Here is a 20,835-nt window from a genome sequence, read left to right as displayed (position 1 = left end):
TACCAGGCCATATTTCACTGAGAAACTAACCCATTTTTCAGAAATTTCACTCAAAATAGAAAAATGCTCTCATAACTGTACCTTACTTCCACTGCAAGTCCTCGGTGACTGTGTGGCTTGGGTCCCAGACTTATTACTGTGTACCTATTTCATCTACTATTCAAACATGATGTTCAAAAACTCATTTCTGATCTTCTGTGAACAACATGAAAATACTTATCATCCCTTCCTCTGTTAAGCAAAAAAAGGTCTGACAATGGGACAAACCATATAAAAATACATCACTACACAGAAGCATTAGAAGTCAAAATCCAATAACGAAAAAGATAAGCAAAGCCACTTTTATTTTGTCAAAGCAAAATTGACAACCTAACCATAAAGGCTTCAAAAAACTTACCAAGAACCCAGGCCTGCCAGAAAGAGCATGCTCCAATTCAGATGTCTCTGTGTTTTAAATATCTGAGATTGGCTAATTTGCTTAAGAGGAAAGACAAACAAACAAACATGGGTTAGGGTAGGCATGTTCAACTGTTCAATACTTCATTTTTCTGTGTTGCAGTTTTGAGCTGAATGCTAAATGATAATGTTACCAGCTATTTTAACAGCTCTTCTCTTTCATTTAAATAATAAATTCTATCCTAGTAAGTTAACACCTAAGGGACACGTAAAAATCACCATCTTACCTAAAAGTCTCTTACAACTTAAAAACTGAAAAAGTATTCCAAATCATCACTATTTTATGAGACATTTATTTTTTTTATGAAATATTGAACTTACTAATATGTAATTGTCTATAAAGACATTAATATAAATTGTTATGTTATTTATTGCATGGCATATTCATTTATCCATTTATATATATTCACTGGGGGTTGGACTAGATGACCTTTAAAGGTCCCTTCCAAGCTAAACTATTCTATGATTCTATGATTTACATGCCCATTAGTAATTATTTGCTATTAATGTAAATTATTGGCTCGATCCTCTGTTTTAGTAGAATATTCATCTGCTTTTACTTTTCAGTAGTTGTTTTATTTGTTATTTGTAATGTTATTTATAACATTATACAGGATTAATGCAGGCTTGAAATAAAGAGATTTTAGAAGTAATAATCATCAAATAACTAGTATGTACTTAAAAGAAAAAGGTAATTCAATCTGGCCTGCTTCCACTTTAAAAAACACAATTTAATAGAAGTCATTTGTGACTTCACCTGGAAAACCAGTTAACATTTTAAAGTATACAAACTGAACACTGCAGTAACAGCTTAATATCTGCAAGGAAATGCTGACTCCTTTGTTCTCTTGTTAATTCCATTCATGCTCGATCTTAAATCTCCCAAATCCTTAATGTTCTTCTTTCATAATTAGTAAGAATAACAAATGTTGTTTTTTCTTAGACAGCAAAAGTTTGGTTTTGCTAAAAATACTAATTTTGCATAGTATTATAAAAATGACACTGTGTATTACAGGGAAAACTGACTAATATTGCAGAACGGAATTTAAGACTACAGGTTCATGGTCTGGCCAGAGTAAATTCTCCTTAACTCCCTATTCTCTTTCTCAACCTCAATCATTCCATGAATATGAGATACTCTTTACTTGCTGTACTGTTTGATCTACACCAGAGAGGCTCTTGTCCAGGCAGTTGCACTGAAGTGGAGCAGGAAAACTCTGTCCTCTCTTCGTCAACATACAGAGACGTAAGACAATGTTTATGAGATCCCTGTCATACTAAGCAACTGTCTACAGATTCCTGTCTCCCCTCCAAAAAGACTAGAAATTAGAACACACAACGCCTGCTATAATCCCTTCCAGCAACCGCCAAGACAGAAAGCATCAAGGACCTGCCTCTGACAACAGCTAATGAAAAAAAAAAAGAAGTGTTGGGCAATTGCTACCAAGGGGAGTCTTTGTTTTGATTTTTCCCTGATTCAGCACAGAGTTGTTTACCAATCACAACATTTTTGAGATTGCTTGATCAGTTTCAGTCTCTTGGCTGTTGGAGGAGTTAGTTTGCCAGTCCTTCTCAGACACTGTGGAAGCCACCACTTTGGCTACTTGAGTAACTTGCCACAAATTCCCACAGCAGGGAGAATGAATGGGTAGGTCCTCAGTGAAAGGAAAAAAAGATTATGGGAAATAGACAGAGACCCTGGCTGAACAGCTGACTGCGCCAACACAGCTCTGTGCCCTGTGCCAGATGTACAGTAAATTCCTGGCATTACCAGAATGTATTCTTTCTTGCCCCTAAATGTGTACCATTTAGCAACAAAATTAGATTGTGTATGAAATAACACAATGAACTATCAGAAAACTATGTAAGAGCATTTCCACACCTTATGTTGAGGTCCCCAAGGTCCTTTAGGGCCAAACTCCAGTCCTACGTATAAAAAAAAGGAAAGACAAAAATAAAGTAATTGTATTAACATTTCTTAATAATTACTAATAATTTGGTTTTATTATCAAAACCTTTAAAAATAGATTTAAAATAAAATATATTTAGTATTAATTATTAAACATTAACTTAATAAAAAATTCTTTGAAACGGTATGTCAGTATTCTGCATTGAAATACCCTGAACCATCCTCCTTTACAACAAATCTTTTGTTGCCCTTATAGCCCTTCTTAGTTGACTATAGTTTTTGAGACTTATAGATGACAAATGCTTGTTGCATCATTATCTTTTACAAATTACCTAAAAAAGTTTTATAATCTGACCCAAGAGATTCTATGTACAGTTTTCTTAGCTGCTTTTTTTATGTTCAGGCAGCCTTCAAAACATGCCCTGAATAATTTCCTGTTATCTGATAAAACTGCTTCCTTGGCCTCCTAATAGCTTCTCAAAAGGTTGTTTATGACATTTTTTGCCTTTCTCATATGAGATATTAAATACTTCCTCTCGAGACTGATGTTTCACTACTTCCCTCCCCCAATTGCCTTATTCCTGAAGACATGCTAAAAACCGCAGGGAAGACAAAATTTCCTGTGCCTTCAGAATGCTACCACATCACAGCCTACTTTTTCTTTCTTTGACGAAACTTCTCGCTTTCCTTCAGACTCTTTATTAAAATACTTTGCTCAATGACTGGCCTCTAAAAATTTACAAACATTTCCATTTTGTCTTTGATGTAATATATAGAATGTAAGGAAAAATATTCAGAATTACCACTGACGACATTTAGTTATGATTCACATGACCGATCTGAGCAACGACAACAATACCTATTTTCCAGCATTTTATTGACTTTATCCTACATGTCTAGGCAATAAGGCTTCAATCATTCTTCTGGGCATGTTTCCGAGTCTACAAAGTCAAACAAAGACTCCTGTTTGGCATCTGTAGGGCTTGGATTAGACTTCACATCCACTTGTAACTCCCATCACAAAGCACATACAAGAACAGCAGTTAAACGACACACCTAGAGAGCACGTATCGAACACATCTGTATAATTACTGACAGGCTGGGTACCACACCCTTTTAGTAAGGTTGCCCACTATTTCCTATTTAAGACCCCGGGTTTGGTTGTTTATAGCCCTGTGTAACTTTAAAGACATAAACTGAAACTATTCCTGCCAGATGTCTTTCCATCTAAATTTTAGCTGAAGTAATCCAGACATTTCCAAGAACGAGGCTAACGAGAAACAGGTTTTTTCCTTTGGTGAAGTAAAATCTGCATCCCTTGTGTTCAAAGCAGTGAGGTATACTTTGGGGACTAACACAGCTTAGGGGAGGAGAAGGTGAAAGAGGGATGTTCTTGCTGTGGTTCTTAGGCAAATCTACCGAATTTGGGCCAAACTCGTAAGCCTTTGAAAAGGGTTAGCCTGCACCCAGCCGCTAAACACTCGGGGCAAAGGCCTTGGGAAGAGAGAAGCCAGCGGCCTACAGGCAGAAAGGGCCGAACACCAAGTTAAGGGAACGGCCGGCGCCCCACACCATGCGCCAGGCCCCACACTGCGCAGGCAGGGCTCTGGGAAGCCGGGGGGCGAACAGGCGCCGGGCAGGCTCCCGGCAGAACAGGACTTCCTGAGGTTCTGCCCCCTCTGTTCGCACCCGTCGCTCTTTCAGCGCAAGCAGCCCCGCCCTGCCCTTCCCACGCACCGGCTGCTGCCACTACCTTGGGACACCGGTACCGCGGCGGCCCGGCCCTCTCTCCACCTGCCGCAGGTGCCACCGGCACCCTGACCAACACCAACCTTCTAACAAAAGCTACTGCTTTAGTACAGCAGCGAGCGTAAGTCAACAGATAGAAACGGAGCGGGAGTCCAGCGATCCTTCCCCGGATCACGGCGCCCGGTGCGGGCCGCGTTCAGCTAAGGTCTAGGCCGGCTCCCACCCCAACGCGCTCAGGGTTTTAAGCCGGCCAGCCCCGCGGGGCGGGACTCCGGCGGGGCGGGGCTCCGGCGGGGCGGGGCTCCGGCGGGGCGGGGGAGGAGCGCGGCCCGGCGGCGGGCGGGAGGGAGGGGTCCTGCCAGGACAGGCGCTCCGCCCCCCCTGCCCCCCCGCCCCCGCTCGCCGGAAGTTCGGCAGCTTTTCTGTCCCCCCCGCGCCGGAAGCGCCACGGGTTTTCCTTCCCCGCTGCCCCCGCAACCGGAAGCCCTTGTACGCTTGCCGCTCTTCCTCCTCGGACGGCAAGGCCGGTGGGCGTCGCGTCTCGTCGTCGCCCCTCCCCCTCTCCCGGTGTCGGTGGTGTCGGAGGGCCCCGCGGGGTGGGTGAGCATCTGCCGCGCCCGGAAAGGGTGGGAGGGAAGCGGTCGGCCGCGCTCCGCACCGTTCCCGCCGCCGCGGGGCCTCGGTGGGGCCTTCTCGTTCAGCGGCTCCTGGGCGAGGAGCAGCGAGGCGGGCCGAGCGGCGGGCGGGGAGCCTGCCCCCCGCGGCGCGCAGGAGCCGGCCGTAACCAGGAGACACCCAGAGGGGGCCTGGGAGAAGTACGTAACGCTCCCTTTCCATGCTTCCCAGTTCCCAGTACAGCGTGGCCCTCTCCGCAATTACGGAAGAGGTTTGTAGGATCTGCGGGGGGGGGGTGTTGTACATAGACACGTAAAATGGGTCTGGGCGTGCAGCTATGGCAGGTGTAAACGGAGTTTAACAGTAATGTATATTTATGAATGCTGCTAGGCCAAATGTGAACTACGACAAGGTAATGCTGGGGTAGAAGGTGAGTTTAGGAGCAGTAGAATAAGGTATTTCTGTAGAAATCTTCAAAAAGGGCAAGCCTTTCTAGGCTACAGAACAGACTTCAGACAAAACAGACTCTTAATTTTTGTCAATTAGAGCACTTCAATTAGGCAGAAATTTTCTCCTACATGTTTTAGGGAGTGGTTCTTTACCAGCAGCACACCCACATATCATGCCGCATCACATCTCAGTTAATCTCTCTTTCCTTAATATTGGCGTTTTGTAAACCCAGCAGATCCTGTTGTCAGTTTGTAGGTGGCTGCGCTGGTTCTGTCTCAGTAGGTATACACCAGGAATCACAAAGTCTGCTGGGGGGAAGTGCTGTCGTGCAGAGGGCGGTTAAGGTTTTGGCCTGAAACGTACATGCATTAAACCAGAGGTCCTCAAACTACGGCCCACGGGCTGGATACGGCCCCCCAGGGTCCTCAGTCTGGCCCCCGGTATTTACAGACCCCCCCGCCGGGGGTTGGGGGGGGAACCAAGCAGCCGCAGATGACTGCCTGCCACTGCATCCACGCGCTGGCCCCCTGGTTAAAAAGTTTGAGGACCCCTGCATTAAACCCTTAGGCTAAAAGTCATTCAGAACCACACTTCTGTTAGTTTAAAGATGATCTCAGATTACAAAGATATTTGGTTTTTGATAACATTCCTCCAAATTATTTCTCAACAGTTCCCATATGCATGGACATCACCTGAATATTCTTACAAGAGCTTAAATTGTGTGTAAGCTTCCCCTAAACATGAGTGGCTCCAAACCTGATATTTTGTGGGCCCCGCACCATGTTGACAGATTTGTTGTATGTGATTCGGAATTGAGCCTTTATCACATTGACTCTGCTGTAAGTTCAGAACTCAAGGCAGGATCCTTGCGGTTGTCGGAAGAAACTACAGCTACGCTATTGTCAATAAATTCAGATACACCATATATGAAATGTGTGGCTTGGTATCCAAAGTACGATCCTGAATGTCTCCTTGCTGTTGGACAGGCCAATGGTCGAGTGGTACTTACTAGCCTTGGTCAAGATCACAACTCAAAATCTAAAGATTTGATAGGTAAAGAGTTTGTTCCCAAACATGCACGGCAATGCAATACTCTTGCGTGGAACCCACTAGATAGTAATTGGCTTGCTGCAGGGTTAGATAAACATCGGGCTGACTTTTCAGTATTGATCTGGGATATCAGCAGCAAATATGCCCCAGAAACTGCAGTTGCTACAGAGAAAGTAAGACTTTCAGCAGGAGATCCGGAAGCAGGACTGGTAGTAACAAAGCCACTCTATGAATTGGGACAGAACGATGCTTGTCTCTCTCTCTGTTGGCTTCCACGGGATCAGAAGCTGCTTTTGGCTGGAATGCATCGAAATCTGGCTATCTTTGATCTGAGGAACACAAGCCAAAAAATATTTGTAAACACCAAGGCTGTCCAAGGAGTGACTGTCGATCCCTATTTCCATGATCGTGTAGCTTCCTTCTATGAAGGTCAGGTGGCCATATGGGATTTAAGAAAATTTGAAAAGCCTGTTTTGACCTTGACGGAGCAACCAAAACCCTTAACAAAAGTTGCGTGGTGTCCAACAAGAACTGGATTATTAGCTACTTTAACAAGGGATAGTAATATTATTAGACTGTATGACATGCAGCATACTCCCACTCCTATTGGAGATGAAACTGAGCCAACGATAATTGAAAGAAGTGTCCAACCTTGTGAAAACTACATTGCTTCATTTGCCTGGCATCCAACAAGTCAAAATCGAATGGTAGTAGTGACTCCCAACAGGACTATGTCTGACTTCACAGTTTTTGAAAGGATTTCTCTCGCATGGAGTCCAGTAACATCCTTAATGTGGGCTTGTGGACGACATTTATATGAGTGTACAGAAGAAGGAAAGGCTAGTTCCTTGGAAAAAGACATAGCAACCAAAATGCGGCTCAGAGCTTTGTCAAGGTATGGTCTTGATACTGAACAAGTTTGGAGAAATCATCTCCTGGCTGGAAATGAAGATCCTCAGCTGAAATCACTTTGGTACACTCTGCATTATATCCTTTATTTTACTATCCTAAAGAAGTAATGCACTTTTATATGTAAACTAGTTATATTAAATACATTAAAATCTTTAAATATAATTCAACATCCTGCAAATACTTTGCATATGTTAATAGGATGTGACTTTAACCAAAAAAAAAGGTTTCAAACACTTGGGAAAAATTAAGCTTCCTATACATGAAAATACTTATGAAACAGTATACTGAAGATATGGATCAAAAACTTACAGGAAACAAAGGTCCCTTAGTTTATGCTGGCATTAAAACAATCGTGAAGTCATCTTTGGGTAAGAATGTTCCAACTTTGATAAGTTCTATTGTAGTATATTTACAGAATGATGCTCTCATGGGTTTGTCTCTGAATATTGTTGAAAGAGGTGTTTAAAAATATAGAAACAAAGTATTTCTATTTGTGTTTTACACATATCAAATTAACAGATCATATTGCAGTAATCTCCAGAATTTTCAGTGTTCTTGGAAAGTCAGTAATCATGAAAACAAAGTATCCTCAGAGGTAAATCTTCAGCTGAACTATTTCAAATGTTTGGGTTTTGACTATAGCACTGAAAATTCTTGCTCCCAACTTAACTGTTATGTTTTTTGGAATTTCACATAGGGGTGTGCTTCTGGGAAGCTGATTTTACTGTAGTCACTGCTAATGTACTAAGTACTTTGTGTAACTGTGTTTAAATAAGCTGTCTTGTTCTGAAGTGGTAATCACCCCTGGTGCATCGCATTATGCCTGTCATGCTCAGTGAAGTTTTTATTAGTATAATCTATTACTTGAATCTTTCCTTCCTTATTCATTATGTGTCTTTATTATTATTTATGCTCCTTGGAGCAAAAAATAACTTCAGTGGTGGGAAAGCTTCTAGCATGTTGATGCTTGCTGAGAAAACTGGTAGAGCGGGTATTTGACTGTGTGTTATGTATTTTCAAACTGAACATACTGATAACTCCTGTCAACTCTAATGAGGACCTCCAAAATCTTAGGGGGTAGAGAAAAGAAAAAAGACTTAGTGGAGTCTGTGTGTCAAGTTCAGATGGATGATTTTTAGCAGATCAAAATAATCTTTTGTATGCTGCTCCTTACCATGGAGTTTTTAGTGATGTTAAAGTACTAAAATATGATACTCAGCTTTTGTACTATTCTTTATGATTGAAATCAAAGTGTTGTGTTGTGATGGCAATTTAAGTTGTGATTTAAGCATAATTTAACTTATTTCCCATTTCTAGGAACAACAGAGAACCTCAGGCACAGCAGGAGTGGAGCTGATAGACAGGCAGATATTATTCAGTATCTGAGTGAGGAGAGATCCTTGGCTTTGCAGCTCTGTGGGTGGATAAAGAAGGGAACAGACTTAGATGTGGAACCTTTCTTAAATTCATTGGAACAGGAAGGAGACTGGGAGCGAGCTGCTGCTGTTGCACTTTTCAACTTGGACATACGGCGAGCAATACAAATCCTAAATAAAGGGGCTTCCTCGGGAAAAGGTGCATATCGTATTTAGTACCTTTTAGTTTGGCATATTACCTTAGTAGATTATTTTCATTGAACAGAATTATGGAAGATACTGCAGAAAAGAGAATCTGATGAATCCTGATATTTTATTCTTCAGGCTATCATATGCCTCACTGTGTAGTTAAAGACAGATTGTATGTTTCAGAAGTTCCTATTGATGCATACCCCAGAAAGTATTACGTACTGAACTGCTGAGATTCTTTCATTTTAATGGAATTGCATTTTGGCTAGCTGTCATGTGTATTTCCTTCTGTTGGGCTGTATGTAGCTTCCCACCAGTGCAATGGCTGTGAAATAATGGAAATGTAATGTTCAGGATCTGCAGAAAACATTTGTTTTGGAGTAATATTTGGTAAGAGTTGCAAAGTATGAGGGAGAAGTTAAGATACTGGAGCCAAGAAATGGAGGTATTTTTGTTCTGTTTTCTTGCCAGTATTCCTCCTAAACTCTGATTTGCATCTGTGTTCTCTTATTAAATTCAAAGGACTATCTTGCTACTAAAGTGGGTAGGTAAGACACAAAGGGAGTTGTTAAGGTTCTTTTTATTTTTACTATTGTCCCTTTTTGGTGGACAAAAGTGTGTGTGTGTTTTCCATAGGGAAGGCTCAGAGCGGAGACACCCTATCTTCAAATTAAAAAATAAAATTGAACTTTCTGACAGAATGAATAGTGAGATGAAATAGATTTAATGGTTTTAGGAAACTTGTTATCTTGAAGCTGCTATATGCATTTGTCATCCTCCAGCTAGGTCTGTTAAGTGATAGCTATATATACAATCCTATCTTTTCACTTGTGGATATAAATCGTGGTCATGACAATTATTTATGGTAGTGATAGGGACACAATTAGCAGTTCAAAGCTATTTCAAAATACCAGAACCAGTGTGATATTGCTTAAAGTATTATGCAGGCTGTCATGCATGTGGGCACGTGACTTTTAGAGCTGTAACTTACCTGAACAGAGGCATTTAAAGCAGAAACTAATAAATGCTAGTGTATGCACATTTATTTTAGCTAGTGTTAATTCTGCTGCATTTTGTCTTGTATCCTGACAAAATGTTCTCTTTCAAACTGATATTTTCAATTACAGTTTTAATTGGATTTTTTTCAAGTACTTAAGTTGAATATTGTTTCACTGATTGCTTTTAATAAATCAGGTGATCTGAACCTTAATGTAGTGGCAATGGCTCTATCAGGCTACACGGACGAGAAGAACTCACTTTGGAGAGAAATGTGCAGTACTCTAAGACTGCAATTGAACAATCCCTACTTGTGTGCTATGTTTGCTTTCCTGACAAGCGAGTCTGGTTCATATGATGGTGTTTTGGTGAGTAAATTTCTGTTACATTAAAATTGCTTTAAATAATAGGTGCATGTATATATATATATATACATATACACATACATACAGACATAGGTGGGGAAGTGTTATATGCTCCATGAATTACTCACATAGAATGTATTACTTCCTCCTGATGCGGGCAGATAACATTTTTTTCTGCTAAGTAGACATCTCATACTAGTGAATATTACGTTAGTTGAACAAAACGTGCATAAGCAGCTAAAATATCTAATACAGTCCACACATTCTTTTAGAGGAAATTTTTTTGAGCATGGAATTATTGAGCCACTAGAAATACATTATCAAAATAATTCAAGTAGGAGGAAAAATGGGGAGAGAGGTTAATAATGGAAATGCACAAAAAAGAGTAAGCGCAGGGGAGTTTGCAGAACTTACATCAAGCTATATTTGGATTTAATTGTATTTTATGTTTCCTTGCTTACTTGTTAAAATAATTTCTGTATGCTGAAACAGTAAACAGAATAGTTTCATATCTTCTGAAATTGCTATGTGAAGAGCAAACTCAGTCTTTAATTATTAGATACTTTGAGCCTTTTGGAGGAGTAACATACTTGATCCTTGGTTAGAGAACAACAGAAATACTTGATTCCATAGGAGTTACTTAGCCCAAGGGAGGATTCTTGTAACAAGGTAATTGGCCTAAACCTGTTGAAAACAAAGTTGTCATCATATGGTGCTTTTAGGATAGTAAAAAAAATAGGGTAAGAATTCCAGAGGAGAGAAACCTGAGTCTTTTTTTCCTCACTTGAAGAGAGAATGTTTGTGTTGTCTGGATGTTAGGTAGTAACTTTATAGTTGTTTTTTATTGATGAATTGGAAACGGACAAGATCATAAGGGGGGGGTATTTTAATTTTTACTTCACTGAGATCTGTTGAAATTTGCGTGAAAAAGATTTTGCCAAGCACATCTCCTTGTTTTGGCAGTGTCAATCACGATTTCTATTCTGAGAATATCAAGAAGGAAAAACATGGGCACAGCTAAGTATGAGAATTAATCTAGTCAAGGATTTTTTTTCCTTCAGTATCACAGCTAGTAAAATCCAAGAAGCAAAAAGTAAATATTGCATTGCTGTACCTTGAGTGCCAATATACTTGTGAGAAATCTGTGTTCTGGGTATTTGGACTTAAGTTTTTATGGTTGTTTGAGGTTTTTTGTTTGTTTTGTTTATTAACTTTTAGTTGTGATTTTAGGAACTAATTGAGTAGTTAGGCTATTTATTTTTTAAATATGGCAAATGAAGGTTGGTTTGTTTTTTCTTCCACCTGTGAGACTCCTGACTTAATATGCTAGAAGAACTAAGCCCAGCTCTACATGCCTTGCAAAGTTTCTTTTTCTAGAGTTCATAAACCACGCAGGATGTGCTGTACCAGGCTTTCCTGCCGCTTGAGTAATTGTTCCAGTAGCTGCAGTCTTGCTCTGATACCTGTATCTGAGTATAAATGATTAACCTGATATTTAGTGTTAGCTTTCTTCAGATGTGATGGTTTCTTTGTACATAATCAATCTCATAGTGTTAGTTATACAATAGTGCAAATGTTCTGACTTTTATAAACAATGTATTGAAAAAATGGAAACTTGCATGTGATGCTAGTGTTCCCATTTTTCTCTCCAAAGTATGAAAATAATGTAGCTGTACGAGACAGAGTGGCATTTGCTTGCAAGTTCCTCAATGATGCTCAGGTAAGTTTGTGATTGCACGTTTAAGCAAACTGTTAAGCTGGGCTTTATTTAGAGGAAGAAGCAACTCTGGAATGGACAGGTGAGCAGTGGAAGCAATGAGTCATGAGTGATTTGGGTTTTCGCATCAGAGTAGGGTATAAGGTATGGTACCATCTGGTCTTCAGTTTATACCTTCAGCTTGATTTTTCTTGGTTTTTTCCTTGTTCAGGTTTTGGTGTTGTTTTTTTTAATTAGTATTCATGACTTGCTAGTTTGTTAAATGCTACTGCATTACCTGTATGTCTGTTTTACTAGAGTTATTTGTACTTATTATGTATTTCCAGATACTTGCATTCTCTCAAATTAAGGCTTGGTTTTACAGCAGGAATGTTTCCCTTTAGATTCACTGAAGTATTTAAAGAATACATAACCTCCCTCTTTGCACTTCTTACCAGGCTTAAAGTTCGTTGATAAATGCTTGAATTCTTGCAATGTAGTAGATATAAACATATAACTTTTCCTGTGTACCAACTAGCAAGTAGCATACTCTGTTAGCAGCAGGCACTCTTAAAGAAACCTGTTCAAATTGTGAGAACTGTTGTCATATGCTGATGTAAATGAGTTCGGAAGGAATGAACAGATGGCAAAAGCTAAGGGGTTTGGGTTTTTTTTGTTTTGTTATAGTTGAACAGGTTTATTGAAAAGCTGACTAATGAAATGAAAGATGCTGGGAATTTGGAGGGAATACTGTTAACAGGGCTGACAAAAGATGGAGTTGACTTGATGGAAAGTTACGTTGACAGAACTGGAGATGTCCAGACAGCAAGCTATTGCATGTTACAGGTTAGTGTTTCACTCAAAAAAACCACCTTTATAGAGGAGAACTAAACGTGGTTTCTCTAGCAGTATAGTACTGAATCATGTGAACTAAAAAGTGTTTTCTGTAATAAATGTGGATGTTATATATAATGCCTGTTTTGTGGAATAATCTGAAACACACACAGTGTTAACTATAAACATGTCTCTTCACTCTCTCTTGTTGAGATAGCTTGAGGAGATAGTAGGGGAAAGAGGCAAAAAGAAAACATAGTCCTTTTTACTGGCTGAACTGGGAATAACCATACCCCTGCTTACTGGTGGTGTGTTTCCTGACAGGTTCAGTTTTGGGTTGTTTTTTTTTTTTTGCTTCCAGGATTTTGATAGAAGACTGAGGTGAGGGGTTTTGTTTGTAGGCATTGGGTTTGGTGGTTTTTTTTATGATGGACTTGGTCTTGGCCCTCATACAGTTGCAGCTATTGCCAACAGTGTGTTTAACTGTGTATGTAATTGTAACAGTGGTAGACTGTGGTATGTGACAGAATTTTATAATCCTTCATCTGACAGAAACGAGTTTTTAGAAGGACGGCAGCACCAGTATTTTCAAATCAGAGCCAGAATGAAGAAAATTTTTATCAAAGTCACATTACAGTTTAATAGAAAACTAATCTTTTTCTAGATAAATTACACGTATTATTTCCCATATGTTGTCGTACGCTTTGTAAAGTGTGTGACATTTTTTCCTGCCTGCTTTAGGGTTCTCCATCAGATGTACTTAAGGATGAGAGGGTTCAGTACTGGATTGAGAACTACAGGAATCTCCTAGATGCTTGGAGATTTTGGCACAAACGTGCAGAATTTGATATCCATAGGAGTAAGCTGGATCCCAGTTCAAAACCTTTAGCCCAGGTAAATGGAATTCTTGTATGAAGTATGACCAGTCCAGAAGGGAAGGTGGCATGGTACTTCTGTAGAAAAAAAGTTGCTGGCTGCACCTTGGCTTTCATCATGATTCATGTGCAAAAGAAAGATTTCAACTAAGGCTGCCCTAAATGCCCTAAAAAAGTAGCTGTGGTTTTTTTTTTCAAAATATTTTTTTAGAAAGGACTTGATAACTGTTTTGATAGAGGGTACAGAAATATGGTAAAGAAATCTACATTTCTTCATATCTAATCTAGGAAACTGGTTCCCTACCATTTTATTCATGTGATTGTTTTAAAAATTATTTGATCTTTTCCTTTCAAATAACAGCTTGTCTTTCAGAAACTAACTTTTCAACACTTTTTTTCTAGGAAAACTTTTTTTCCACTCCCGTGTTGAAAACCAAAATCAGAGATGTATCATCCAGGTGAATTCAGCGTCAGGGTGAGGATGGTGCTGAAACTAGGGGATCTAACAAAGAACTTGTTCAAATTGGCTCTTTTAATTGAAGCAAACCTCAAAGATATTTTGAAGCCCGTGAACCTTAAACTTAAAGTGAAGAACAGCAACTTTCATTATCAGTTCTGAACAAAAGCTAAACCAAAACCTTAACGCCCTGTCCAAATGCTAAGTAACATCTGGTGGCATTTTTAGCCAACATGGTCTTACCATAGCACCTTCCCCTCTCTCATGTCTGCTAAGTGTGTGCATCACAAGCCTTAGGGCTCAAGGAAGGCCTAAGGAAGGCTGGTTTTGAATTCATGTATCCATCACAGCTGTTTAAGGAGAGCTGCATCTGTACTGGTCCAAATGGGAGGGAGTTGAGTTTACTGCTTCTTCTGTATGTGATCAACATAAATAACCCCTCAAGAGTTTAAAATACGTGCTCCTTGGTACCAGGTCACAACTTGTGGCATAAGATATACAAAGATTATTACGAAAATCCTCATGCTGGGGACTGTAGAGTGGGTCACCTCCCTAAGGAGGGAGAGACCACATTTAATTATACAGTAAGTAGAGTTAAATTTAATTTCTTTCATTACTGCAGATAACAGCTTTTTATTATCTTACGTAACACCTTTCCAAGTTTTACTAATTGTGCATGTTTTTATGTGCTTTTTGAGGTAAGTGAGCATCATTAAGGCCTCCTTCTCAGGACTGTGTGCCACATATATAAGCCAAGATGTTAGAAACGCCTTCAAAAGTAGCCTTGGCTTTCCAGGGCACTCCCCAGAATGCCTGGTAAATACGTGTTTGCTATCTTGAACGAATTCACTGATAGGAGTAGCAAAAGTGGAACCAAGCGAAAAAATTAATGGGCTTTTGTTCTCTTTAGGTGTTTGTGAGTTGCAATTTCTGTGGAAAATCAATCTCTTACAGCTGTTCAGCTATTCCTCATCAGGGGCGAGGTTTTAGCCAATATGGAGTTAGTGGTTCACCAACTAAGTCAAAAGTTACAAGCTGTCCTGGCTGCCGTAAGCCCCTTCCTCGCTGTGCACTTTGCTTGATAAATATGGGAACACCAGTTTCCAGTTGTCCAGGTATGATGCAGTGGGTTTTAGTTATTCAGCTCAGGCACTGGTTAGAGGCCTAATTAGCAGTTCCTGTTGGAAGACCTTCTGTTGCACCTTTTAATTTCTATTTGTACCCATACTGTAAATATTGATACTCGTCATTTTGAGGAAGACGGGCCATAATTGAAAACTTGTTTACATCCTGTCTGATTTCTTGATGAAACCTATGTCTCAGTTCTTTGGCGTGAGACAGTATGCACAGTTACTTGGTTCTGACAGTTTTCCCAGTGAGGTTGTCAGTGAAGTTCCATGATTAGACAGTTTAAAAGATTCAAGTACTGTGGTGGTCAGTATTGTGAGCTTTAAAACTGTAAGAAATGGGAAGTGTGTTTTCTTGAGGTTAATTGTAGGGATGCTACAGAAATCTTGGAATGTAAATTAATTGATTTTTAGCTGGAAGAGGATGAGAAAATAAATTCAATGTGGTATACTTTCTGTCGCTAAATATGAAAGAATGCATGGGTCATGCTGTCACAGCTAAGAAATATGACTAGAATCTTTTGTTTCTAAATGTCTTGAGCTCAGCATTACACAAGTTCTAAATGAAACTGATTTTGTCCATATTTTTAGATGAGTCTTGTTATAAAGCCATGAGCAGCTGTGCAGCTGTCATCTATTCACATATCTCGTTCTTTCACTGAGCTGTTATGACTTCTATATTGTAATTGTTCCAATTCATAACTTAGATTTTGTTGCTTTTTCTAAAGCAGAACATTTCACGTGCATTAAGACAGGCCCATGATTCACTAGAACATAAATCACTTTCATAACTTTGTTGAAAGAGATTCTGTCTGTAAAATTTGTTTAACAGGCAAGTTTAGCACGTCCGTAAGATGTGAGACAACAGCTGAGCAATGTAATTCTTGTTTTGGCATTCCACCAGTTCTTCATAATTTTACTGACTTCTCTTTTAAAATCAGGCCACTTCACATAATGTTCCTAATTTCAAATTTATTCTAATACTGTTACTGGGACTGAAATATAAATGAAGCATAATGATTTACAAGGTATTTGTGGGGTTGGGTTTGCCTCTGCACAGGAGGATCCAAATCAGATGAAAAAGTGGATCTTAGCAAAGACAAGAAGTTAGCCCAGTTCAACAACTGGTTTACTTGGTGTCACAACTGTAGGCATGGTGGACATGCTGGGCATATGCTTAGCTGGTTCAGGTAAGTTAATGTTAAAATCTTCCTTACTTCACATGTGTATGCTGCACTGAGTAGGACATGCCTCCTTTGCTGTAACTATCATTATAATGTTTTGTTGGTTTAGAACATATGCAAACTTAACTATGATGCTGACTTTTTCTAAGATACTATGTTGCTGCACATACTGAAATGTATAGATTACAAAATGCTTGTTAGTTCTGTTTTACCTGGTTTATCTTTTTTTCTGCTGTTGCTGTCTAGGGACCATACTGAATGCCCGGTTTCTGCCTGCTCTTGTAAGTGTATGCAGCTGGATACAACAGGGAATCTCATTCCAGCAGAGACTGTCCAGGCGTAAATATTGTTTAAAAATGTGGGGCTCTTTAACGGATGTCTGTTATAGTCCAAGCATATATTTTAGACAAAGGTCATTTGTGACTTACTGACTGTGAAAAAATAAATTGCTATCAGATCAGTAAAATGACGTGTGCATGACTGTGCTTGGTAGAAACTGGTATTCCTCAGATGAGCCTCTGGGTGTATAGTATGTGGTCCTTGTTCAGAGGACTGAAGCACTTCAGTTCAAAAGCACTCCTGGAATTCTGGACTCTTTGGATTTTATTAAAAGTTTTCAGGATAATGCTCATCAGCCCTTTTATTTGTTTTCCAAACAAAGCAGTGTTTATCTTCTGTGAAAGTGGGCCTTCAAAATAACACCTGAAAGGTGTTCTTCAGAATGCAAAATGATGCTGTGGATTCCTCTGTTCATTGTTTGATCATACTTTCTTGTACACAAATGATCGTTTCCTTGTAAGTTCATTCGAAGTGCCACTGTTCTATTCTAAAGAATTTTATTTTGAAGAAAAATGCACGTTTTCTGTTTCCAAGTTCTGTTAATAGTAAAACAACATCTTTGCAATTCAAGATGTTATGTAATTTACCTACATACATAGCTGATGTGAATTTTAATGCTAAAGAATTTGGGGGCTTTGTCTCCTAGTGATGTCTATATCATAGAGAAGAGCTCTGAGAAGTTGTGTCTGTTTCAGTACAGAGTGCAGGTAAACTATAGGGGACTTCATTTGATTAATTTTTAACATAGTACTGTAAAGATCTGAAATATCAAGGACTGGAGACTTGTAAATATTCAAGTTTTAAACTACATGCTGAGTCTTGACTACAGAAATATTTGAAGACTTTTGGATAATTGGCACATCCCTGTACTTCTGAAATACTCTGGGAAGTGTGAAATCAACCTATATAAATCCTGCTTCTGGTCACTAGCAGACACCAATCTGCTCCGAAAAGGCTGCACAATTTTAGGTCATTGACCACAAGTAGTTCTCCATATGTTACCAGCTGGAATTAAGATTATTTATTAACTTGAGAGAGTCAATGATACTTTGCGAATACTGTGCTAGAAGCTAATCGGTATTGTTGTCCTTCATTTTGTAGGCAACAAAATTCACACAAATTAGGGGAAAAGAAACCTGTTTTAAGGTATGTGATAATAACATCAGTTTACTTGGTGTGTGTTTATTTACTAGCAGAAACAGTATATGAGTGCTATGAAATACTAAATGGAATGCTAGCAATAAACTGGTACCCTATTGCCAGGACTGTGAAAATTGGTGTTTTGAAAGAGAATATATTGTAATATACCACTGGTTCTAAGTGCTATAGTGTAGTTGCAACAAGTTAGAATGTGGAAACGTTTTCTGTAGATGTACATGATTACATTCAGGAATTTGGTTATGTTTTCTGATTTAGCATTAATGTTGTAATACATCTGCTATGTTTATTCTGATCTAAATTTCTTGCCTAAATGACAAAGATCTTTTATAAGTTAAAATCAAAGAGGTACTTGATATTTGTAGGCATGGGAGAGCAGTTACTTTTTTTTTTTTCTTGTTAGAGTATTTATTTCTCTTTCCAGTACTTTTGCACACCTCATGTTGCTGTTGAAGAGCTCTTCAAAATGTTCTCGATCTATAAATGTAAACTGGGGTTTTATGTATGATACCCTATTTATATATACAGGCAATAAAACTTCTGCTTTTTGGAAGTGAGGATTTGTAAGTGTCAAGATATGTTTTTATTCCTCTGTAGTAACAATGTTTAGTAAATTTTCCTGATATCTTCCATGTCCAGGTGAATGCAGCTACTAACTTACAATGTCTCGTTTTCTTATGTAAAGAAAACTAATTTATAACGTTTTCAGCTTGACTATACCTGTTTGTGTCAAATTATGTAATTTCATTAAATTAGATGCTTACTTTGATACTCAGCATGTTTTTGAAATGTTTTGGATTAGGAGTGTGTGCATATTCTGGCACAGTATAACTATCAGTTTTGGCTTTTGTAATTGGTAATCAGGCTTTCAGGCCAGTAATTACACTACTTGTAAAAATTTGCAGAGAGGTGTATGTTTTTTAATGATCGGATTTTTTCCTTGGTTTACTTTTAAATTAATAAAGCTGTGATTTTGGGGGTCATTTGTTGTCTTCTAACAAAAAGTGTAGCTACAGACATTGTATTAGCGTTAGTATTTATTAAACTTTTATTGTTTTCTCCTATCTGCTCAACTCTGTCAGAGTTAACTAGATGAAGTGGCCTTGCATGCTAAAATATTTTGACCCTATTGTTGATGCTGATTATGTTTCATTATGTGCTCTAGCCCTGCCTCCCTTCCCTGATGAAGCACAAGCACTTTCTGATTGTATGCACAGGCTGCTTGCACATGAACACAACACCCGTTCTGTATGTGTGCATGCCCATGCAGAACAGGTGTGGTGATGGTGACCAGGGTCAGCTGAGAGTCCAGTGATTGCCTGACAAGTCTGCAGCAACACCCCTGACAAGGCTTTTCCCTGCCTCCTGGGTGCAGCCCTCAGTTCCTGCATGGTACTTCACTGCACGCTGCGTTCTGGTGGCCTCCCTTGGGAGCTCCACTAAACTGAATTTCCTCAGGAGATTTTGCCAAATTTTATTCTGTTCCTCCATTTCAGACTCAGAGACTGCTTTCTGTACCGTAACCAACTGGGACATAAAACCATTCCCCTTCTGGACTGTCAGAGCAGAGAGGGGAGTCATAGTAGCTTGCTGGCCCAAGAGGATGGCTGCTGCTAGCTTCCTTACTTGAGTCCTGCTCCACTGATACGGGGCTTTGAGCAGGAGTCACTCTTAACCATGGAGTGAATGATTTCCATGTCCACCAGACATGCCAAGGAGAGGTTTGGCTGGAGAAAACGGAGGTACCTGGATTGCAGCATGGCCCTTGTTACACTGACAATCTCTTGGGACTCCAGACAAGGGCTGGTGGGATGCAACTGTACCACTGCCCCCTCAAAGTGCCACTTTCACCCCATGTGCAGGCTCCCTACGTAAGACTCCATCATGTCTGTTTCATTGTTTTTACTTGCAGTTTAGCCTGCAGCACAGCTAAAACAGACTGACAGTTTCAGAATTGTTTCTCAAAACACAGCTCTCCAAAACAGTTATTTCATGACCACCTAGCAGCCCCTGCAACAAGGCAGGCAGCCTTAAGCTGCCTCTTGTTTTTGAGGTACTTAGTAACCAGATTCTGCTAAAGCCTAACCTCTGCTGCAGCCAAGGAAGCCTGGTTTGGGACCTCCTCAGTCCCCTCCACCTTTCTAACAGCCATCTTGCCTCATCTGTGCTTCCCTGAGCCTCAGGCAAAAGCCCCTTCTATACCAGATCTCTTTTTTTCCAGTTATGTTTACTTAGATCAGGATCCTGCCAACTGTGCCAGGTGTTACAAGAGAAGGCAATGTGACAGCATCCCCAACGCAAATGTTAGGAAGGGTGCTCCAAACACTCCCTTAGCAAGGGTAGGGAAAAAGATGCCGGGTCCCAGAAGTCAGTCACAAGCACAGTGGGAGCAGTAGGCTCTCTGTCCTGACCCAAATGACAGGAACTTCTCCCAGTCAGCCCCAATTCATCATTCACTTCGTTGCCCCCTTTCCCAGGTTCCAGCCCTTCAGCACCCTCAGGTCCTCCCAAGGAAGCCACCTACTCCTATTCACAGCTTCCACTACTGGCCCTGCTGCTGGCCCTAGTTTTGGTGATATCCCTCTCTGGTGTTTATGATATAGTTGCCCTGGTGACTCCCCTTCCGTCAGTGACCCATAAAGCCACTATTTTCCATCCTATTATCTATGAGGTCTGACAGTTTCTCATACCTTCATCTTGTTAGTGCAGTCCTAGCTGATGGTTGGCAGACCCCATGGTTATTCCTTTCCCTTGGGTACATGGAACTGCTGGCAGTTCCCTACATGGCTGTCCTGGTAAATGCATGTATGACCTGAGCATTACTTTAATAGTGCCTTGCATTGCTGTCTTGTTAGTATAGCCACATAGCCATAGTCAGGGTAGGCCGTTTATTCACCAACAGTAGTCTGTAGAGAAGCAGATGAATGAAAAGCAAATCTTGGAAACTCCTGGTTGTGTACTGCTTGCTAGGCATGTACCCAAGGGAAAGAAAAAAAAATTACAAAAACCATAAAACAGTTGTCTCTGTGTGGGCAGGTAAAGTGCTATAGCCATCTACTTACTATTTTATTATTCCTGAATAGTTTTGGTAACTAACT

The 20,835-nt window shown here is 39.9% G+C and overlaps 2 protein-coding genes across 8 annotated transcripts in view; one reads left to right on the top strand and one right to left on the bottom strand.

The window, feature by feature from the left end:
- Positions 1-3,313, bottom strand: part of COL28A1 (collagen type XXVIII alpha 1 chain) — an 83,424-nt gene extending 80,111 nt beyond the window's left edge. The window contains exons 1-3 of the mRNA XM_027797161.2: positions 3,225-3,313; positions 2,339-2,382; positions 398-469 (exon numbers count right to left, since the gene is read on the bottom strand). The gene's annotated coding sequence lies outside the window, so the exon portion shown is untranslated. The remainder of the gene's footprint in view (positions 1-397; positions 470-2,338; positions 2,383-3,224) is intronic.
- A 1,256-nt stretch (positions 3,314-4,569) lies between these two features.
- MIOS (meiosis regulator for oocyte development) lies at positions 4,570-18,801 on the top strand. Of its 7 annotated transcripts, none has more exons than XM_055803684.1 (11): positions 4,570-4,714; positions 5,850-7,216; positions 7,411-7,509; positions 8,459-8,716; positions 9,901-10,070; positions 11,722-11,787; positions 12,451-12,609; positions 13,339-13,491; positions 14,840-15,044; positions 16,117-16,246; positions 16,487-18,801. In XM_055803684.1, the coding sequence occupies exons 2-11, from the start codon at positions 5,920-5,922 to the stop codon at positions 16,581-16,583; spliced, it is 2,634 nt and encodes an 877-aa protein (XP_055659659.1). In that variant the 5' UTR covers positions 4,570-4,714; positions 5,850-5,919; the 3' UTR covers positions 16,584-18,801. The 7 variants fall into 7 exon arrangements, 6 of the variants coding, with proteins under 6 accessions (XP_055659659.1, XP_055659660.1, XP_013160626.1 ...); XM_055803685.1 differs by having other exon boundaries at positions 4,572-4,710; XM_027776820.2 differs by having other exon boundaries at positions 4,582-4,929.
- The last annotated feature ends 2,034 nt before the right edge of the window (positions 18,802-20,835 follow it).

Source organism: Falco peregrinus, chromosome 5 (genome assembly GCF_023634155.1).
Source record: "Falco peregrinus isolate bFalPer1 chromosome 5, bFalPer1.pri, whole genome shotgun sequence".
NCBI lineage: Eukaryota > Metazoa > Chordata > Aves > Falconiformes > Falconidae > Falco > Falco peregrinus.
This window is presented reverse-complemented; position numbering and strand designations above follow the sequence as displayed.